Here is a 21,450-nt window from a genome sequence, read left to right on the forward strand (position 1 = left end):
TTCGTCCCAGCCTCTTGTCTTCAGGGTCCCAGAGAGCAGTGTGTCTGTCCTGTGGCCCCAGTTCATGCCTCCTCTTTCTCCCACATCCCAGTCTGGGAAGGAAGGACTACTGCTGAGATGGCCTGCCCTGGGGGCTACCCGCAGTGGCCTCTGGGATTTCAAGATGCTCCTGGAGTGGACCTCTCGCTGTTCAGTCAGCCCCCTCTCCTTCCAGGGAAGGGGGGGTTTCCTGGGCTGGGGAAGATGGGCTCCTCTTGGCAGATCCTTTCAGAACTTAGAGCTGGTCACACCAATGTGCTGGTGGGGCGGAGGAGCCAGGGCTTCCTAACCTCTCAGTGATGCCCCGGTCCTTGGGGTGGTCTGGGCGGGGAGGATCCAGCAGGGGTTGTGGTGACATTTCTCTAGCCTGACAGCTTTGGCCAACCCAGGTCAGCCCTCTGGGCAGAAGGCTCACGGGAGCTTGTTCCATCCTGTTTCAGCCCGAGGAGTTGCAGAGAGAACACCCAGCTTCATGTATCCCCAGGGTACCTCGAGCAGTCAGATGGTGCTCCGCGGCATGGACCTCCTGCTAGAGTGCATCGCTTCTGGGGTGTACGTACACTTGGCACCCCACTTCCAGCCACCTTCTGGAGGATGGAATGGGAGTCTGTCCATGTTCTCTTCTTGCCTCTGTGGGGGACATACCATTAGTGTAGCGAAAGTGGGGACAAACAGCAGAGCTTGACAGATCCTAGTCACTCCATCTGTGTAGTCATTCTGCCATCCCTGTTTCTGAAAAGGAGATGGTCAGGCATCCCACGTGTGCTTTAAGATTTCAGCTAAGTCCCTTGAGCTCTCAGGTACATTGCATCCTCCTCTGAATGGGAAGGATCAGCTCTTAGTGGACATGTACCCAGTTGTCCCAGGCTCTCTGGAAGGCAAGGGTCATGTTTCATGACAATTTCTCTATTTCTTGCTTGGTTCCTTTACTAGCCCAACACCAGACATCGCGTGGTACAAGAAAGGTGGGGACCTCCCATCTGACAAGGCCAAGTTTGAGAACTTTAACAAGGCTCTGCGTATCACCAATGTGTCCGAGGAAGACTCTGGGGAGTATTTCTGCCTGGCCTCCAACAAGATGGGCAGCATCCGGCACACGATCTCGGTGAGAGTGAAGGGTACGTTGTGTGTATTTCTCATTATGATTATTTTGCCAACCCTGAACACCATGACCACCCTTCCCTCTGAGGGTGGTTGCGGGGATGGGGCAGGGTGAGTGGGGAACCGTCAGTGCACTGGTTAGTGGCAATTGTGACCTGCCACAGGAGTTGCCATTCCCTGGATGTGGGGCTTGTCTGCATGCATAGTGCTTGTGTGTGTGTGTGTGCACATGTGTGCATGCACGCATGTGCAGTGGGGGTTGAGGGAAGGGGATCCACCTGGACCATCACCAACTCTCCCTGGCGCCGGGGCTCCCTCAGCAGGTGACTTTCCTCCCATGGCCCATTTGGATCATTCCCAGAGCCTTTTCTTTCTTTCGTTTTGCATTCCCGTTTGTGACGTGTCGTCTTAGCCTGTGCTTGTCTGTGTATCTGTGCATAATGCTGTGCTTCTTTTTAAGAAGGGGGAGTCACATGGTAGTCAAAATTATTATTTTTATTTTAAATCGCTTCCCTCTCCTAAAAACAGAGATGGCCCGCCTGAGCTATTGCAGGCAGTAGAGCACCTGTCTTCATGGAGCCCAGCCATGGGCGGTGGGCTGCAGGAGTCAGTTCTCAGCCCTGGGCTGCATGGATGATTGGAATGATGAGATCGGAGGCCAGAGAACAAGACCTTTCTTAGCACACAGTTAGTGGATCTCACGACTCTGGCTTGGCTTCAGCTCCACAAACAGACTAGGAGGTTGTTAGCATGGGGGAGTGGGGAGGATGAAAAGATCTTTGAGAATCTAATGCAAAGATCCTCTTGCTCACAAAAATCCACACATGCCCTCATTCTCAAAATTGTCCAAACAATTGAAGGGGGTGGCCAACTACTCAGAACTGCTCTCACCAAAGTGCAGTGCCTGAAAGAACACAAGGCCTTTCCTAAACGGTCTGACTTGGCAACAACGGAAATACAGAGGGACAAACGCAGGGCAGTGGATCGAACCCTTGGGTGCACATCATAAATATGAGTGATCTCTAAAAGCATTGCCACTTGAGCCTCCCCTGAGGAATATGGTCTGGTAGCCTAAAATGAACCCTAGCAGCCATTAGGTTGTCCTGATGGGTTTTTAAAAGTGCTCCAGGGATTTTCATGAGAAGTACTATTCTGTGAACTCCTATAGATGAATTGGCTGGTGCAGCCAAGCCCACCACATGCAGGCTGGGCCGCGCCACTGCAGTCATAGTGCACCTGGGGCAGGTGGTGCCGCCCTGCAGCTGGGCCTCCAGCTCCTCCTTCCTTCAGGGCGCCCACCTGGTGTCTCCTGCCTGTCCCTGCCATCTAACTCCCCCTGCCTGTGCCCGCCTTGTCTTCCAGCTGCTCCCTACTGGCTGGATGAACCCAAGAACCTGATCCTGGCTCCTGGTGAGGATGGGAGGCTGGTGTGTCGAGCCAATGGGAACCCCAAGCCCACTGTCCAGTGGATGGTGAACGGGGAACCTTTGCAATGTGAGTAGCAAGTTGGTGCACACCCAGTGCTCCTGCCTGGCCTGTCTGAGGTTCCAGAGCCCCCTGCCTGCAGGCCAGCCCGGATGCTGTAGAAGTGGAGGGAAAGAATAACCATTGGCTGTCCCTGCAGCCTGTTTGGACATCTGGAGAGGCAAGAAACCTGCCTTATCTGTTTACAAGAGAGAACGGGAGCCCCATGATTATTTCCCATGTTTAGGGGATTTCATGGGTTTTTCTTAAATATTTGCTTTCTGCCCCGTATCCACTATAGGGTCCCAGTTAGGGTTTGGGAACTGCAGCTTCATCTCTGAAGGTTCAGCTGTGAGTGATATCCAGGACATGGAACATCCAGGACAGGAGCCCCTTGTCATTGGTTAATCAAGTCCCATCTCTGATAAGGGCAAAATAAGAGGCAGGGTATTTGAAAATGTGAAAGACTATGTTGGATATGAGGAAGAACTTTCCCCAGTGACAGGAGAGTTACACAGATGCAGTTACTGAGTAGGCATAAACTTTAGGAAATTTTAGTCCTACTGAGATGGGCAGAGCGGGAACTCCAGGGCCCCTTCCAGCTGGTCATCTTGGTCATATTCGCACATCATATTCCCTTCAGTTGGTTTTCCTTTTTTGTTGGGGGCGGGGAGTACTGGGGATTAAGCTCAGAGGCACTCAACCACTGAGCTACCTCCCCAGCCCTATTGCATGTTTTATTGAGAGACAGGGTCTCACTGAGTTGCTTAGCACCTTGCTTTTGCAGAGGCTGGCTTTGAACTTGCAGTCCTCCTGCCTCAGCCTCCCGACCTGCTGGGATTACAGGCATGCACCACCACACCTGGCCAGTTGCTTTTACCTTTTTAAAAATATCCAGTCATTGCTTTCTGTAAGGGGTCAGAGGAAATGAAAGCAGTGATAGCAACCAGGTGGGGCTGAGAACTCGGAATCTGACTCGGGAGCAGCAGCTGACAGGAACAGGGAGAGAGGCAGAGGGGACAGGTGGACGGGCGAGCTGAACCCCCTGTAGACATTGTGTGTCTGGGCTGGGTGCTGCACCTTCTTTTCTCTTTTCATTTCACACATTAAAGGTGAGGAATCAAGGTTCTGGTTGGTGCAGGGAAGGATCCCAGATCGCTAGGCTAGTCAGCGGGGAAGCTGTGGGTTGCCATGAGGCTGCTACCCCTGCACCAGCCTAAGAAGTCTCATTGCCCTGGTCATAAGCAAAGACGGACACAGCCTGTCCCCCGTGGCCCTCTCTGTCCTTAAAGCATTTGAGGGCAGGACAGGCAGTGACACTAGGTTCCACAGCACTGTTACATAAATGCAGCCCAAGACTGCCCCCAAAACGTCACCTTTCACCCTCTCCAGGGAGTTCCCAAGAGGAGTGTCTGGGAGGAGAGTTGGCTTCCTAAGAATGGCCTGCAAGGAGGCATTCGGGTTCTGGCATGGCCTCCCTTGGTGCCCATTTGCTGAGTGGGGCTGGGACTGGCTCATAAGGATGCTGACCTTGTCTTTATTTACCTTCTGCTGATTCCCCAGCTCTGGGCCCAGACTCGCTGTCTGTGGAGTGGCGCCCCGGGGCCAGATTCCTGCAGCCTCCTCTGCCTGCTTCCCTTGTAGATCTCAGTGGTCCTGAATGAGCTCATGGATTCTGCAAGCCAAGTCATTGCTCTCTAGTCCAGAAAGCTCTAGTGGTTAAAGTTCAGAAAGGTGTCTGGGCACGGTGGTGCATGCCTGTGATCCCAGCTACTTGGGAGGCTGAGGCAGGAGGATGGAAAGTTCAAAAGTAGCCTGGGCAACTTAGCAAGGCCTTGTCTCAATATGGAATCTTAAAAGGGGCTGGGGACATAGCTCAGTGCTTACATAACATGTGTAAGGTTCTGAGTTTCCCCAGTACCAAAGAGAGAGAGAGAGAGAAATGGCCATTATTTACATTCCTAGAAAACTTTCACTTTTATAGCTGATTTTTATTCTTTTTTTTATCTTATTCTTCTTTAAAGTAGGGGAATGATGGGAGTAATGCTTAGTTCATTTTAGAAGTGAGGGAAATGAGGCCCAGAAACATTTGTTGATTTGCCCAGGCCCCAGAGCCATTGTCAACAGGATCAAGACCACAGCTACTCCGCAGCCTCTGCTCTCTGCACCCCAAGCCAGCAGAATATGGAGAACTGTGGGCAGGAACGTACTGTGTCTGGGAAGACCTGGGGCCTTTGGCAAACAGAAGGACTTTCAGTTTGATGATGGGTTTAACTTTGTGCATGTTTGGAGATGCCCCTGCTTAGGGGATGGGAAGGTGGTAGTTCCTGTCCATTTGTGAATGGCTTTATCCTTTTCAAAACATACTTAAGTATATGTGTGTTGAAATTAAGTGATAATAGCCATAATAATAATTAGTTACTGCTGGAGCGCTGCTCCTTTATACACGAATACATCTCAGGCTACCTTCACAAAAACCCCGCCAGGCAATGTGTTATCTCTATACTGCAAACCAGAAAACTGAACATGAAAGGGTTGGAGTACAGGTTCTATTCCCAAAGCTTATATTCTCCAGCACACCTGCCCAGCTATTATTTGGGTTGAGCAGGGATATGTATTACCGCTGGATGGATTGAGAAGCCTCTGTAGGAGAGTCAAGGTCACAGGGCTCAGCCATGATGAGGTCAGAAGCCATGTCTTCTCGGTCCCATCCAGGGATCCCTCTTCCACGTCACCCCAGTGATGCTCAGGAAGGGCAGAGGGACAGAGTCCCAGTGCCCTTGCTCCAGTCATTTCCAAATCTCACAAGGAGCATCTCTGTCTTATCTGTAGCGGCACCACCCAACCCAAACCGTGAGGTGGCGGGCGACACCATCATCTTCCGAGACACCCAGATCAGCAGCAGGGCCGTGTACCAGTGCAACACCTCCAACGAGCACGGCTATCTCCTGGCCAACGCCTTCGTCAGTGTGCTGGGTGAGCTGTCCCCACATCTGCTCATTCACAGTGGAGGCTCCCTGGGGCCCGGTCATGTCACGGGGTGCACTTTGTTCTCTGGAGATCAGCCAGGCTGGGCAGAGTAAGAGGATGAGGGGTGGGGGAAGCGTGCACCCCACAGAGCTGGACGGGAGCAGTTAGTTCATCAGAGAAATCAGCGTTGATCCCCCCGCTCCCCGGAGGAGGGAGGGCGAGTCTGTGAGTCCGCCTTGGGTCCCAGCTTGGATGGACGTGGTACTGAGAATGTTTGCTGCACCCCCAGCGGGAAGAGGGCGGTGGAAATGGGGAGCTACCAGGTGCCTTGGGGCTGCAGAGGGGCAGCTGCAGATCCTACTGAATAACTCAAGGAAACTCCGCAGAAACTGGTCAAGCTGTAGGGTGTATTAGCTTACTCCCTCCTCACCTAATCCTTAGAGGCTTCTAGGAGCCTCTAGAGGAGGAGATGTTGATAGAGGAAAGTGTCGTGGGTTCCTCGAAAGCTGCTATAGAGATAGGACCCAAGAAGGAGTGGAAGAGTGGGACTCCACACCAAGATCGATTCTCTGGGAATTTCAGATGTCCCACCTCGGATGCTCTCACCCCGGAACCAGTTCATTAGAGTTATTCTTTACAACCGGACACGGCTGGACTGCCCGTTCTTTGGGTCTCCCATTCCCACACTGCGATGGTAAGTCCCAGGAGACCTCTGCAGCAGAGGTCATCTCTCTCACCATTCTGAGTCCCCTCCAGCCCATACTAGGTATTCAGCAAGACCTGGGAAACTTAAAGAGTCAAAGCTGGGAGGAACATGGCAGGTCGTCTGGTCTGGGTCAACCCACTTCTTTTATAGAGAAGGAGCCCAAGGCCCAGAGAGGGGCTGAGAGTTTCCAGGGCTGCCAGGCAATGGGAAGCAGACCCTGCAAGGCTTTGGGCCCAGGCTCCTAGTCTGGGGCTCCCTCCGCTGCCACCGCCATCTCTCCCAGCTGGTGGCTGCCCTGCTTCCCTGGCCGGTCCCTTCTCAGATGCTCTGTTCCGCTGCTCTGTTGTGAGGTTTAAGAATGGGCAAGGAAGCAACCTGGATGGTGGCAATTACCATGTCTATGAGAATGGCAGTCTGGAAATTAAGATGATCCGCAAAGAGGACCAAGGCATCTACACCTGTGTGGCCACCAACATCCTGGGCAAAGCGGAAAACCAAGTCCGCCTGGAGGTCAAAGGTAAAGAGTTAGTAGGGAGGGGCTCGGAGTGAGGAGGAAGAGCTGTGCTCACGGTTACCCGCATGTGGTGTTTCAGCCCGAGCGAGCGGGCTCCTCTGCACGCCCTCCCCTGGGCTTCCAGCTGACCTGGGCGCAGACAACTGAGTGGGCTTACTTCAGCCTGGTCCAAGGGGCATGGGGACAGGAAGCCTGCTCTTCACACCAGCTCTCCTCGACCACCAGAAATCACATCTGTGTTCTTGAGTCAGAAGGAAAGGATTTGGGGGATTGTTTGATTGCCCACACTGGACCCCCCTCCTCCTTTCTTACAAGTGCATACTATTCCCACCACCTTCAGTGGCCTGATCCGAGGCCTCAAGGTCAGGCATGCCACACTGTCTGTCCACATGGGGGTGGTGGGCCGAGGACTGGCCAACCGTGAGCACCCTGGACATCTCCACAGATCCCACCAGGATCTACCGGATGCCCGAGGACCAGGTTGCCAAGAGGGGCACCACAGTACAGCTGGAGTGTCGCGTGAAGCACGACCCCTCCCTGAAGCTCACCGTCTCCTGGCTGAAGGATGATGAGCCGCTCTATATTGGAAACAGGTTTCTGTTCCTCCCTTCTCTCCTCCTGCTCTTAGTTAGAGGGGCATTTTGTCTTCACTTGTTATGCTTGCCACCAAGGAGGTACTGAGGACGGGGAGATGGCCTTGGTGACTCCCTGTCCTTGGGGGAGACCCCTCCCCCACACCCTTCTTCCTCTTTTCTCTCCCTTCCCTCTTCTTCATTTCTTCTCTCCCTCACTCCTTTTCCTTCTCCTTTCCCCCCTCCCTGTCTGCTGCTGAATCTCAGCCTCCAACCTTTCAGCCCTGTTTGCAGTGTTCCTGTTCTCCAGGAGAGGGCAGCACTGGCCCCAGCCCACTATGTTCATTGCAATAAGTGGCAGGGTTTTTTGTTTTGTTTTGTTTGGGTGTGGTTTTTTTCTTTTGGGCGGGTAGGAGGGTACCAGGGATTGAACTCAGGGGCCAATCGACCACTGAGTCACATCCCCAGCCCTATTTTGTATTTTATTTAGAGACAGGGTCAGTGGGTACGGACAGCTTTATAATCCTGTTCTGCTCTGGGCGCCCCCTCCCTTTGCAGGGGTCAGTTCAGAGGAGCAGGGTGGTGGGGAGAGGCCTCCAGGAGCCTGGGTGCAAAGGAGACAAAGCTCCAAGAAGAGGAGGACACCTACAGGTGTTCAGGGACCTAATGCACCCTGATGCGAGAGGGCTGTGCAGTACAGGGACGAACAGAGACAGGCCAGGTGTGGACTAGGAGGGCAGTGGACAGAGCTCAGTAGCTCCACCCACGTCTTCTCCTCCTCTGTGGAATGCTGAGTGCTCCCTTGACTCAGACCCTGCCTCTTGCAGCACATGGAGGCAGAGCCCCACAGCCCTGGCAGCAGCCGTGGCCACCCAGCCTGGCCTTGCTGCCCCACTCTTCCTTCCTCCTCAGTGCCCAGTGCCCACCCCTCCTTGGTATCTTGCAGGATGAAGAAGGAAGACGACTCGCTGACCATCTTTGGCGTGGCAGAGCGGGACCAGGGCAGTTACACGTGCGTCGCCAGCACGGAGCTCGACCAAGATCTCGCCAAGGCCTACCTCACCGTGCTGGGTAAATGCTGCCACCTGCACCAGCACTGATGTCCCCTCCTTCCTGCTCCCCAGCAGCCAGAGAAGCAGTGGGCCTCAGCAGTTCTGTGGGTGACACCTGTGGTCGACGTGGCAATGTCTCACCTTCTGGTCTCAGGTTGAGGAGTTGCTACCTTGGGAACAAGCTGTGATGGACAGTTTGGATACTAATTCCCCTGAACCCCAATGGCAAGGTGCTAGGGTGACAGAGAGAAGTGCAGAGGGGGCTTCTCCTCATAACCCTGTTCACCTCTTACAGCTAACGTCACACCACTAAGTGCATTAAAATGACCCAGCTCTAAAGCCACCCTGGGTTTTGTGTTTGCCCTTCAGTAACTTCTGCTAGCCCTCCCCACAGCCATGCTGTTCCTGGTTTTTGGTGGCATTTCAGAGCATGCTACACACTCAGCAAGGTGATGCCATCTCTTCCTATCCTTATGTCCGACTGGACAGTAGATACTAAATCATCGTAAACTAAGAGCAAGTGACCTCTCCCATCCAGGGAAGTAGATCTCTGCTGGCCCTCATCACCTCTGACCTCTTTTTTTGGACATCCTACCACCATAACCAGGGTGTATTCCTGTCCCACAGTGGAGGAGCACCTTTGCTGGTGGTGGTGGGTGCTGCAACATTGATGGGACTGGGGCGGGAAGGAAGCACAGGTTCCACCCCCAGCCATGGAGGATACGCAGTTGACCTCAATGAGGGTGGGGGGGTGGGGAGCCTCCATGACAGGGATGGGGAAACCATGCCTGAACACCTCAGCCAGGGGCAGCTGGTCGAGCCTCTGCTGCCCATGCCCGTCCTTCCAGAACACCTTTAACCCTGATAACCTGCTAACCTGGATAACCTGTCTTACCGTTGCAGCTGATCAGGCCACTCCAACTAACCGTTTGGCTGCCCTGCCCAAAGGTAATTCTTACTAATCAGGGGCCCTCACCAGTGCCCCTTCTAGGCCCCTCCAGAGTGGAGTCTGGGAAGCAGAGGGTGCCTCAGGAAAGGATGGCTGCTGGGGATCCTGGCCCTCCCACATGGCCTCCTTTCCGTGTCCACGTCCCCCTGCCTCCATTATCTGCTATCCAGCCCCGCTCTGGGATCCTTGGCCAGCTGAGCTCAGAAACTCTTAGCTGCCACTTTCCCCCCTTCTCTTACCTCTGGCCACCCTCACCTCTCCTTCAGGGTGGTTCGTCCTCCCCCAGCTTGGTCTCAGAAGATTTTAAAGTCGGAAAACCCACTGCTACCTGTGGGCCCATCATTTTGTAAGCTCTCCACACCTGCTACAGTATATCCACTCACAATCTGGACACACGTGTGCACACACATTAATGAGGGCTCACGTGACACACCTTCCAGCTTCTTCCTTTAACCAGCCAAAATATGGCAATAGCTGGCTCAGGGAGCCAAGATGGCAGGGTTGGGGGGGATCTTGCCTGTTCCCCACCAGTCGGTGGTTCCCACCAGTAGCTGGATGGCTTTATCCCCATGCAAGATGGTGCTCATCCCACTAAAGCAATCCCAGGGAGAGTGAGCCTCAGGAGGTGCTGCCCACATCCTGTCTGGAAGCCTTTGGGGCTCCTCTGTCCCACATGTTATCACTGAAACTTCTAGACCAAGTTTCCATCACCTCCCCGCCAGTCCTCTTTCTTTGTGTTCTCCCCACTTACCTAACCTGTCTGCCCTGCCCAGCTCACCCCTCCTGGGCTCTGGTCCCCTCTGAGCCCTGGCACACAGAGCAGAGGGTAATGAGAAAAAGAGACAGAACCCTGCACTTCCTCGTCAGCCTTCCTAAATGTGGCCGCGGCTGGGTGGAAGGACAGCCTTCTCCATGAATGCCTGCAGAAACGGGATGGGCTGGTCCTGGTTCTCTCTGTGCCCTGCATGAGCCTCTTTATTTCCTTGCTCATATCCTTTGACGTTGGGGGAGGGGGGTAGAACTTGAAATCTCCTCTTTGTTCTTCTTTGGCCCCTGGAGGAAATGGGATGGTCCCCATGCTGGCCCTCCAGGGTTGGGGAATTGGATCCCATTGGTTGCAGAGACCCTAAGTCCATCAGGGACCTGTCCAGGGCCGGGACCCCCACAAGGAGGGGCTGGCTGTCACTCAGGAGTCCTTCGTGGTATCTTCTTCCTCTGTTGCCAGGACGGCCAGACCGACCCCGGGACCTGGAGCTTACCGACCTGGCCGAGAGGAGTGTGAGGCTGACCTGGATCCCGGGGGATGACAACAACAGCCCCATCACAGGTCAGCCCAGGGCCCTGCGCGCTCTCCAAAGCCAGAAAAGAGAACCGGTCCCAGGTGCAGCAGAGCATGCCTGTCATTCCAGCTACTTGGGAGACCAGGGCAGGAGGATCCCAAGTTTGAGGCCAGATTGGGCAATTTAGCAAGACCTTGTCTCAAAATAAGGGGCTGGGAGTATAGCTCTGTGGTAGAGTGCTGGCCTAGCACGTGTGAGGTTCAGACCCTAGCACCTCACCAAAAGAAAAGGAAAAGAAAACAGAAAGAAAAGAGGGCTGGTAACAGCCTTGAACCAAGAGGTTCCCTGGTGTCTGGTCCCACCTCTACCCACTTGGCATGGGCCCTGGCTCCCTTTCATGACCCAGGAAGAATTCTCCATGTATCACTGTCCACCTGGGAGAGGATAGGGATTCATGGAAGGCAGGGAAGAGGTGTTTTTAAAGCAGGACATTGCTGACTCGGCTCCTGAAACAGCTCCGTCCTCCCTGCCCACTCAGACTATGTGGTCCAGTTTGAAGAGGACCAGTTCCAACCAGGGGTCTGGCATGACCATTCCAAGTTCCCAGGCAGTGTCAACTCAGCTGTCCTCCAACTGTCCCCATATGTCAACTACCAGTTCCGGGTCATTGCTGTGAACGAGGTCGGGAGCAGCCACCCCAGCCTCCCATCCGAGCGCTACCGAACCAGTGGAGCACGTGAGTACTTGAGGGCTCCCCAAGACGGCCCAGGACCTGGTGCTCTCAGTACAAACTGAGCCCCCCCAGTTCCCAGCCCCGTGAACTTGGCTGAGTTACTTGACCTCTCCAAGGTTCAGCTTCCTTATCTGTGAAACAGAATAATAATAACACCTGCCTCCTGGAGCTATGGTGAGGCCCTCATTAGAAAATGTATGTCAAGCCAGGCATGCCTGGAACCCCAACTGCTCAGGAGGCTGAGGCAGGAGGATTGCGAGTTCAAAGCCAGCCTCAGCAACTTTGCGAGGCCCTAAGCAGCTCAGTGAGACCCTGTCTCTAAATAAAATATATAAAAGGATTGGGGATGTGGTTAAGCTACCCAGAAAATAGAAAAGGCATGTCACGTGCTTCCTGTGATACCCGTAGTGTTGTAAGCACACAGTGAATATTAACTGCTCCTTTTATTATTAATATTAGTGATTCTTGATCATCCACTCACAATGGGAGAGCTATGGCAAAGATGTGCGGCACAAATATATAACCCACTGTGAGATCCGATTTCTTTTCCTATGGCACTTGGGTAATGTTTAGATTTCTGAAATTTCACCGGCTCATAGAGGTTGGAGATGCTCCCCCAAAAATGTTAAATGCTGGGGATAAAGCAATCTGGTGTGAAACATATTTAGTGGATAATCCATGAACAGGATAATCCGCATTGAATTGGCTTATTGACCACCCGCAGTATGGAAAGCCTTATGCTAATTGCAGTCTGATAAGGGATTAAATTTAAAAGAAATAGCTCTGCTTTAGGAGTTTAAGCCTTAGCTAGGAAGGCATATCATACACGAGAAAAAGACGGAGTGAGTTCAGTGTATAAGAGGCTGAGAAAAGCCGGAATGAAGAAGGGACCAGTCGGGTGGGAGGGAGGGGGGTGGCTTTCTGAGCCCTGGTCAGGGAACAAGTTAGACTTGAACTTTGTGTCTGTTTGGTTCCAGCTCCTGAGTCCAACCCCAGTGATGTAAAGGGAGAAGGAACCAGAAAGAACAACATGGAAATCACGTGGACAGTAAGAACCTCTCCCAACCGCCTCCACCACCACCACCACCCCCCCCCCCCGTCCTTGATGGGCCAGCTCACCTGGCCATGTGCACCTGGCAGCCCCTTCTCCATGCCCCTAAGACCAGAGTGTGGTTCAGAAGATAGAGCTGGTGTTGGCAGCCGCTCTTCTCTGAGAAACCAAGCTCCTCTCTGAGTTGAGCATCCAGAAACCAAACAGGACAAGGGTCTGGGAGCAAGATTTCAAAGCAGAGTCAGGATCAGAGGTGACCAAGTCCTGTAGACCGCCAGTCCAGGAAAAATCAGAGAATGCCAGCAAGATCAAATGGGTTTCTTTTGAAGAAGGAGGGACTCGAGTTAGACTGTAGGAAAAATCTAGATGAAACCTCAGCATCGAGCTCTGATGTGTTCTGAGTCTTGGCCGTGGGTAGATGTGCAGGGGAGACCAGCATCTAAGGTGCAGTGTGTTAAGCCCTCTTCTAACCACAGCATGGACTAGGTCACTCCAGAGACTCCCCCTCCCCAGCTTAGGATGGTCAAGTACTATCTTTATCTTGACTCACTGACTGCATTTTCAAACCCCAAATCGAGATATGTGATCTCAAAATGATTTTTTTAAAACGGCTTCCCAGTTTGGGGGATAAAGATGTAGCTACTGAAACATGAGCAACTCTGAGCTGCTGCCCCCTGCAATGCAAATAGGATGTCCCTGTGCTGGGAATGGTGATCCTCCCTGCCTCCCTGAGGGCTCCTCTCTAGCAGCAGCAGCTCTAGGCTGGACCCAGGTTCAGGACTCCAGGGCCTCCTGCTCTGCATGGCAGCCTCTGGGAACCTGATTCCTGGACCAGGTCCTTAGAGAATAAAGAAAGGGTGCCACCCATGTTTACAGAACCCTTATCTGTTGGGAAGGTCAGGATGGGCACCTGGATTTGGTGGATCTAAAGTCAGTTTTGTAATTTTAAATTCATCAGCGGGGGGCAGGCACGGTTAAACCCCCGTGTCCCTTTCTCACTCTGGAGATCCTGTTTCTGTCCGTCTTTTGTATTCTTGCTGCTTCCGTCCTAGGATGACTTCTGTTGATAATAAAGCTCTCACTCCCTTTGTGCCTGCAAATGTGGTGACTCTCAGAGTCAGAGTGACTGAGTCTCAGGGAAGGGTTTTGTCATAGACAATCAACATGCTGCAGAATCTCTAGGACTCCTGTCTTTGGGGGAGCTCTGGAGGGGAGGAGTGTGCTCTCTCCTGATCCAGGTCGGCCAGGAAGGGTGCTTGGCATAGGAGGGGACCAGGCTTCTCACCTGCACCCTCTCCACCCTGCCCACCCATCTTTCTCTCCCTGTACAGCCCATGAATGCCACCTCTGCCTTTGGCCCCAACCTGCGCTACATTGTCAAGTGGCGGCGGAGAGAGACTCGAGAGACCTGGAACAACGTCACTGTGTGGGGCTCTCGCTATGTGGTGGGGCAGACCCCTGTCTATGTGCCCTATGAGATCCGGGTCCAGGCTGAAAATGACTTTGGGAAGGCCCCCGAGCCCGACACCGTCATCGGGTACTCCGGAGAAGATTGTGAGTACCTGCCCCCTCTCCCCTCCCCAGAAGGACCCTCCCGGACCAGCCCCCTTGAGGCCAGGAACCTTGAGGTGGGTTGTGGGAGGGCAGGTTCCTGGGAACCAGCTGCAGTGGCCCAGATCATGCAGGCACCCAATGACATCAGGAGTGGAAATACCACCATCGAACTCGAGTTGGGATTACCTCCTGTCCTCACTTACTCCAGCTCTCACATTTTACGGATGAGAAAGCTGAGGCCCTCAAGAGAGAGCCAGCAGTATGTGATAGCAAATGTCGGGCTTCAAAATCGAACCCAGGTCTCCAGATCCCCAGCCAGGCTGCTGTGCGGACATGCCATGGAAAGACTTGAGGACTATCCCAAAGAACTGGAGTGAACACCTCTGAGGAGGCAGGCCAAGGGCCAGATTCTCCCCACAGGCAGGGCAGGCCTTGAGGGATGGGGAAGTCTACAGACCTGAATGTTTCCCATCAGCCAGCTGCCAGCATTCCCAGGGCTGCTCCCAGCTCTTGGAATTGAGCATAAAGAGAGTTCTTTGGAGTTGGTGCTGGGTAAATCCAGATTCTAGACAGGTATGAAGAAGGCTGGTGCCTCTCTGGACCCAGCACATCAGTCCTGCTGGCTCCCAAGCAAAGCAGAGGATCAGTGGAGTCTCCTCCGGGCTCATGCTGCACAGTTTGGTTGGTGTCGGATCTGAGCGCATGGAGGTAGAATGGGGTGAGCAGAAGGGAGGGAAGAAGGACAGTCCTGAGGAAGTGGACCCAGCAGGAGCAGTACTGGGCCCAGCGTAGGGCCAGTGGTCCTCCAGCAGTGCAGTGGAGAGAAGTGAGGGCTGAGCCCTAGGGGACATGATGGATCAGACCCACCGGAGATGAGCAGAGGGTGGCAGACACTTCCAGACAGGAGTCCAGTGGGCACTGCTGCTTGGTAAGTGAACCAGGCAGCTTCTGGTCATGGGCTTCATAGACCACCACACAATTTCCACTGTGCTGTCTGCACTAGGGCTTGTGCTCTGGCAGATTAGAGGGGGCGGGGACAGACTTCCTTGTGTAGCAGAGAACAGAGGCAAAGGAGTGGTCCTGCCTTTCCAAGGGGCTGCAGGATCAGACTCCCTTCCCAACTGAAGTGAGGTCACCTCCAGTCTGTGGCAACATTTCTTGCTTGCAGAAAACAGATGTACACCCCAAAGGAACTACTGATTATGGGGGACAGGATTAGGGGCCAACAGCAAGGTATGTGAACCTCCCTGGAGACTAGCAACATCAGGAAGCCATTTTGCCACTTGAGCCTTGATGGCACAGGGGATGAAGGAGTCACCATGACTCTCAAGGACCCCACCCTCAGGAGCTTAGGTAGAAGAATGCAGCGCTGCAAATCTGCAGCCCAGCAAAGAGGAAGCCACCCTCCCTTTCCTCCTGCTCTGGGGCCTCCTGTTGGCACCTCCTATTGGCCAGACTCATCCAGAAGCCCAAGAACAAGGAGCTCAGCTGATAGATTCCAGAAGCATGGCTTCCCAGGCCCTGGAGCAGGTGGGGGAAGGTGGAGAATGGAACAGAGGGGCAGATGAGCCCAGCACATGAGCCTCACAAATAGTTGCCCTCTAGACATAGAGACAGAGTCCCTCCCAGCCTGAGCCTGCTCCTGCTCCTCCTGGCAGTGTAGTCTGATGGAGGAACCATAGTCCTTGCCCTCCTGCAGTACCCAGTGTCCAGACCTAGAGTCCAAGGCCAGCCCTGCCTGTATAACTTGCTCTCTGTCCCAACACATTGCAGATCCCAGGGCTGCACCCACCGAAGTTAAAATCCGAGTCCTGAACAGCACGGCCATCAGCCTTCAGTGGAACCGCGTCTACTCCGACACGGTCCAGGGCCAGCTCAGGGAGTACCGAGTGAGGAAGCCGGCTCCCGACTCCACCTAACACTCGCACAATAACCAGGGCAAGGGCATAGCGGAGGCGGGGCATAGACTATTTGGAAGGGGTCCTGGGGCTGTCTGTTGGACCTAAAGTTGATTCAAGATTAGCTGCTCAAAAATACATCCAGAGGGGCTGGGATTGTGGCTCAGCGGTAGAGCACTCACCTAGCATGTGTGAGGCCCTGGATTCTATCCTCAGCACCACATAGAAATAAATAAATAAAATAAAGATATTGTGTCCAACTACAGCTAAAATATACATCCAGAAAAAAATATATATATATATATACACAAAGTCATATGTCACTTGACAACAGGATATGTTCTTATAAATGTGTCATTAGGCAATCTTGTCATTGTGCCAGCATCGTACAGTACTTGCACAAATCCAGATGGTATATAGGTGAGACTCTCAGTATGGCCTCTTAACGCAACAAAGAAGTACAAAAAATACGAGGTGTCTGAAAGCGCTCTTGCCAGTGTAACGTGGCTGCTGTCTTACAATCAACTTTCTTTTAATAAATGGAAGGATAAAAAGTATAAAATAATGATAAATACACAGTAAATACATAAGCCAGTAACAGTGGTGTGTGCTCCTCATCGAGTCCTTTGTACTGCACTTTCACGTGCCTGGCTGGCAGTCGATTCTTTTACCCCAGCATCCCCACAGACACACGAGAGGGAACTATAACAGCTAGGACATCACTAGGTGATGGTACTGTGCCAGCTCCATCGTCACCTCAGGGGGCCATCGTCACACACACGAGGCCTTTCACTGACCGAAACACTGTCAGGTGGCTTATGACTGTACACACCTACCCGGTTGTGTCTTGCAAAAGATGTGCTGAGAAACTCTACTGAGCAGAAATCCCATGAAGGATGGCGGGTCTGGGTTGACACTGCACGGCACCTGTATCTGTCACATGTGTGAGTGGACACAGATGTCTCCGTGTGCAGTGTTGAGGCACCACTGAGCTACACCCCTCCCCTCCCGGTGGCCCCCTGCCTTGCCCAGCCTGGTCTTGGAAAGTCAGCACTAACAGGCAAAGCCACTGAAAGGGTGCAAGTGCCCTCCCTATTGTCACAGCCAACTCTGGGTTCCCTAGAGGTCCTCAAGAGTTGGCTGGTGGACAGCTGGGGACAGGCAGAAGGGCTTAGTCTCTTCCTGGGAAATGAATTTGGCAGGTCGGGTAGGAAAGCAAGATGACGTTCCCAGGAGAATGAGCTCCTCCCTGACCATCGACTTGCACCCTTCCCTGTCCTGCTGCATATTTATCTGGCTAAAGCTCCCATCAGGTCCCCCTAAGTCTGGATTTCCTCCTTACTTTGCTGTGGGCAGCCTGGGTGACACTGCTGTGACAGCCTGACCTGTGCCTTCTTACCTGCTGTTAATAAGACCTCTGCTGCACCTTCCAACACTACCACCTTCCTTAGCCATCCTGTCCCATCCAAGCCCTGCCACCTCGCGCCCCACTGACTTGGACCTGCAGCTGTCTCTTGGACACCTGTCCGTCTCATCCCTAAAGCCTTCAAACAACACGGAAAGAAACCGTTTGAATTTAAAGGATTAAATCGCCCTCTGCTCACATTCAGATTTCCAGGTTTAACCTGCTCTTTGTCGGTTCCTGCCTGCTGCGATCTAAACTCTACTAATCTAACTCGAGGTGATGTGGTCTTCAAGCACAGAGCAGAACGTTCCCTGCCTGGACCCCCAGCTCCTCTTGTGGTTCTGGCATGGATTCCTTGAGCAACATGTTACCCAAGTTGGAAATAAATCTCCCAGTGAGGCAGCCTAGATATAAGTTTCCCCCGAATGGCATGGCTCAGAAATTGAGTGAAACGCTACTTTTTGTTCAACATAAATTCATATTTATGGTGGCCCGCGAGTGGGGACTCTAAGGTTGCTTCCTCAGGCCTCTGTGGAACTGATGAGGCCATTGGGGACTTGGAGCCTGTGGCAAGCAAAGGGAAGACCGGTCACTACCACCACACTAACCACTAACCCGCTCTGAGGCCTGCGCCCTCACCTGCCTGCCTCTGTCCCGAAGGCCTACTACTGGAGGGAGAGCAGCTTGCTGAAGAACCTGTGGGTATCCCAGAAGAGACAGCAGGCCAGCTTCCCTGGAGACCGCCCCCGGGGTGTGGTGTCCCGCCTCTTCCCCTACAGTAACTACAAGCTGGAGATGGTTGTGGTCAATGGGAGAGGCGACGGGCCCCGCAGCGAAACCAAGGAGTTTACTACCCCGGAAGGAGGTAGGTCTGCCCTGCCACTCTTCGGGGTGGGCAGAACGAGGTCCACACACCCCAGAGGACCCAGAGCAGCTCCACATGGCTCCACCCAGGACAGCACAAGGTGACCTGCGTGGCCTCAAGGAGCTGATGGCCTGCTGGCCGAGCAGCTCCGCCACTCCCACATCATGGAGGTGGCCTACCTTGACGAGAGGGTGTGTCTCAAGAGAAGCCCGGTGTGGTCAACTGAAGTGACTGCAGATAGACTCTGCAGATGGACCCAAGGGCACTGCGAGGCCTGGGCTTTCCCAACACCTGCCCAGGCAGAAGGAGCATGAGCATCCTGGCCACCTGGACCAGCACCCAAGACGCTCTCAGTCACTGAGAGCCCGCCCAAGTGTGGAGGCCCTGCAGGTGGAGGCCCCTGGGGCAGCCTCTCCCTCCTGTAGCCTGCGTCTGGATCCAGTCCCGGGTTGCAGACAGCCTGGGACGCGCTGGCTCATCTCTCCATGCCTACCAGGCCTCCTTCCACTGTGCATTTGCTTTGCCTTCTTCTTATTCCCCATTTTTCTTCTTCTGTTCCTCCTTTCCCTTCTTTGTTCTTCCCTCTCATTTTCTTTATTCCTGTCTTTCCCACTGTCTTGGTTTGGTTTCATCATCCACCTTGGCCCGTCACTCCCGCCCTTCCCAGGTGCTGCATCCTGGGTTTCTTTCTCTTCACCCATGAACCCAGCCTTCCTGGGTCAGAAACCTGGACCGGGTACTGAGGACCAGGAACTGCACCCTTCCTGCAGATCAGCTGCAGTAGGCTCCCTGCCTGGGAATGGCTCTGCCTGGTTTGGTATCTTTGCGGGACTGGAGCCTAATGTGTGCTGAAATCCAGACTCATTGCTCCCCATTTCAACAGCAGAGTCTAGCATACTTGTCCTCACCCTTGGGCGAAACAATTTCCTGGATGGGGCAGTGGGCTCTGGCCCCTAGGGTTCCTTCCAGCACCCTGGCTGCCCAAGGTCACGGCTTTCATACTTGTGCTTTGTTTTTTTTTATCTTCCTCATCCTCCCTCCCTCTCCCTTTATCTCCCCTGCTCCCTCCTCCTTCCCCAAGTACCCAGTGCCCCCAGGCGTTTCCGAGTCCGGCAGCCCAACCTGGAGACAATCAACCTGGAGTGGGATCATCCGGAACACCCCAATGGGATCCTGATTGGATACACCCTCAAATACGTGGCCTGTATGTCCTGCGCCTCTCTTTCTCTGTGATAATCTGGGAGTCAGAATCCATTCTTACTACTTTTCCTAAGCAACTGAGATAGGAAGGCTGAGTACAGAGGCCTTTGGGGAGGATGGAGGGGCCAAGGAGAAAGTTCTGGAAGGGATTACAGGAGGCAGGTGAGACCCAATCCCTGCTCTCCATGCACAGATATGCTGCAGGGAACTTCTTACCCGACAGGTGAGGTGAAGGGAACTCATCTAATGAGGGAGACAACCCCAGCCCTTAGGATCTTGTCCCCAACACCTACAGGTCTAGGAGAGAGAGTTCCTTACCCAATAAGCTGCCGTGCAGTGGGGCAGACAGTGTGTGCATTGGAGTCCACAGACCCCCTGGAGACATGATAAGAAGGTGTCATTTAAGATAAGGTGGCCATATATAAGCAGCCAAGTGACTGGAGCAAATCAGGACCCGGTCAGGAAGACCTCACCTCAAGAGCTCAGCGTCACCAGGCAGGGATGGCAATGTCATTGCACTTGAAAATCATGCAGTCTTCTACTGGACGCGATGCTGTTTCTCCCTGGGAAGACACAAAGGGCTGGGTGTTGTGTTGTTAACAATTGCAACAGCCAGCTGTGCGCTTGGATGCTTTCTGTATCCATCTCTGGACCTGACCCTTCATCCTTGTGGCATATTGAACATGCTTTTCATAAAGGAGGCGGGAACAGTCAGAAGCCCTGTGAATTGGCCCCAGCTCTGTTTAAACAGAAGCAAGGCACTCGAGAGGTTTCTGTCTCTTGGGAATTATAAACTGAATCTTCCAGAATCAGCCACATGCCTTTGCAGTGAGCTAGAGACAGTAGGGTGGGTGAAGCAGCACTGGGGTGTAGTCTAGGAGCTGGGAGGGAGTTCTACCTACCTCTCTGCCTCCAAACCACACTTTGAAGGTTACCAGGCAGGGGCCGCCAGTTTCCTTTCCAGAAAATTAAGACTGGGTTCTTATAGGTACAGATTACATAAACCATCACGGTAAGCATTGCTCATCTTCTATTCCGCTACCTCTTTCTCTTCAGTTAATGGAACTAAAGTAGGAAAGCAGATGGTGGAAAACTTCTCTCCCAATCAGACCAAGTTCTCCATGCAGAGAGCAGACCCTGTGTCACGCTACCGCTTTACCCTCAGCGCCAGGACGCAGGTGGGCTCCGGGGAAGCAGTCACAGAGGAGTCTCCAGCGCCCCCGAATGAAGGTAGGTCTGTGGTGGTGGTCCTTGGGGTGAAAGATCCCAGCTAACTCAGATGCCTAGAAAAACAAACTGAGACCAAGAGGAAGCAAGACCACAAGTCCCCAAACCCCCAGTAGGAGATAACCTGTCCTACATGTTGAGAGGCCTGGCGCTCTATCTGGAAAACTGATCTCCTTAGACTTGCGGTCAAATCTGGGCCCCACTTGGCCTTGACTTGCTCAGCTGTTTAACATCCACCATCTTTCCTCCTTGTAGAGGAATAAGGAAGAGAATATAAGTGGAGAGGAGGGGAAGCCTGTTGGAAATAAATATGCTAATGAACTCCAAAGAATAGTGAAACCGATTACCTATTTGGAGAGGAAAACTCTGGGACAGGCCTTCCTTTCCAAGGACCAGTGGGGCCAAAGAGGCAGGGGAAAGCACCAAGATTGAAGCCAGTTGCCCAGTCCTGTGCAGAGCTGCAGCCGAGAGAAGTTGTCTGACTGCAGAGAGGAGGGAGAGATGGGAAGCACCCTGTCCCACACCCAATTCACAAAGAACAAATGAGCTCAGCTCCTGGGACCTGGTGCAAAGCATCCCTACCCAAGTTGTACCTGCCTCAAGACTCCACTAGAGGGAGCTCCAGGCTCACCCACACACGTACTGGCCAGAGTGGGAACCGCCCAGGGATGCCAGACCCCATAAAGCCTGGGTGTTGGCAGGCCCCTGTGAAAAGGGACCTCTCCAGAGGTACAATTGTCTATGCAACCATAATTACTTGAACACCCATAATGTGCCATGCCAGACTGCACAAGAGGCACAAAGGTAACTTGAAATCCATACCATCCAGAGGCATCCACAATAATATCTGATTGTGTATCTAAACAAAAG

The 21,450-nt window shown here is 53.3% G+C and overlaps 1 protein-coding gene across 22 annotated transcripts in view; it reads left to right on the forward strand.

Annotated features, from left to right (window-relative positions):
* Nucleotides 1-21,450, forward strand: part of Nfasc (neurofascin) — a 174,483-nt gene that overhangs the window by 122,537 nt on the left and 30,496 nt on the right. For 11 of the 22 annotated variants that reach the window (XM_078022665.1, XM_078022662.1, XM_078022669.1 and 8 more), the window contains 17 exons: nt 480-591; nt 973-1,157; nt 2,503-2,634; nt 5,437-5,580; nt 6,157-6,268; nt 6,631-6,797; nt 7,240-7,387; nt 8,313-8,437; nt 9,322-9,366; nt 10,593-10,694; nt 11,186-11,383; nt 12,358-12,428; nt 13,763-13,985; nt 15,759-15,874; nt 17,949-18,153; nt 19,235-19,357; nt 20,410-20,583. In XM_078022665.1, the coding sequence (XP_077878791.1) occupies nt 480-591; nt 973-1,157; nt 2,503-2,634; nt 5,437-5,580; nt 6,157-6,268; nt 6,631-6,797; nt 7,240-7,387; nt 8,313-8,437; nt 9,322-9,366; nt 10,593-10,694; nt 11,186-11,383; nt 12,358-12,428; nt 13,763-13,985; nt 15,759-15,874; nt 17,949-18,153; nt 19,235-19,357; nt 20,410-20,583 (2,382 nt within the window). The remainder of the gene's footprint in view (nt 1-479; nt 592-972; nt 1,158-2,502; nt 2,635-5,436; nt 5,581-6,156; nt 6,269-6,630; nt 6,798-7,239; nt 7,388-8,312; nt 8,438-9,321; nt 9,367-10,592; nt 10,695-11,185; nt 11,384-12,357; nt 12,429-13,762; nt 13,986-15,758; nt 15,875-17,948; nt 18,154-19,234; nt 19,358-20,409; nt 20,584-21,450) is intronic. The other 11 variants (XM_078022670.1, XM_078022679.1, XM_078022680.1 and 8 more) reach the window with 3 other exon arrangements.

This window comes from Ictidomys tridecemlineatus, chromosome 10 (assembly GCF_052094955.1).
Source record: "Ictidomys tridecemlineatus isolate mIctTri1 chromosome 10, mIctTri1.hap1, whole genome shotgun sequence".
NCBI classification, from domain to species: Eukaryota; Metazoa; Chordata; class Mammalia; order Rodentia; family Sciuridae; genus Ictidomys; species Ictidomys tridecemlineatus.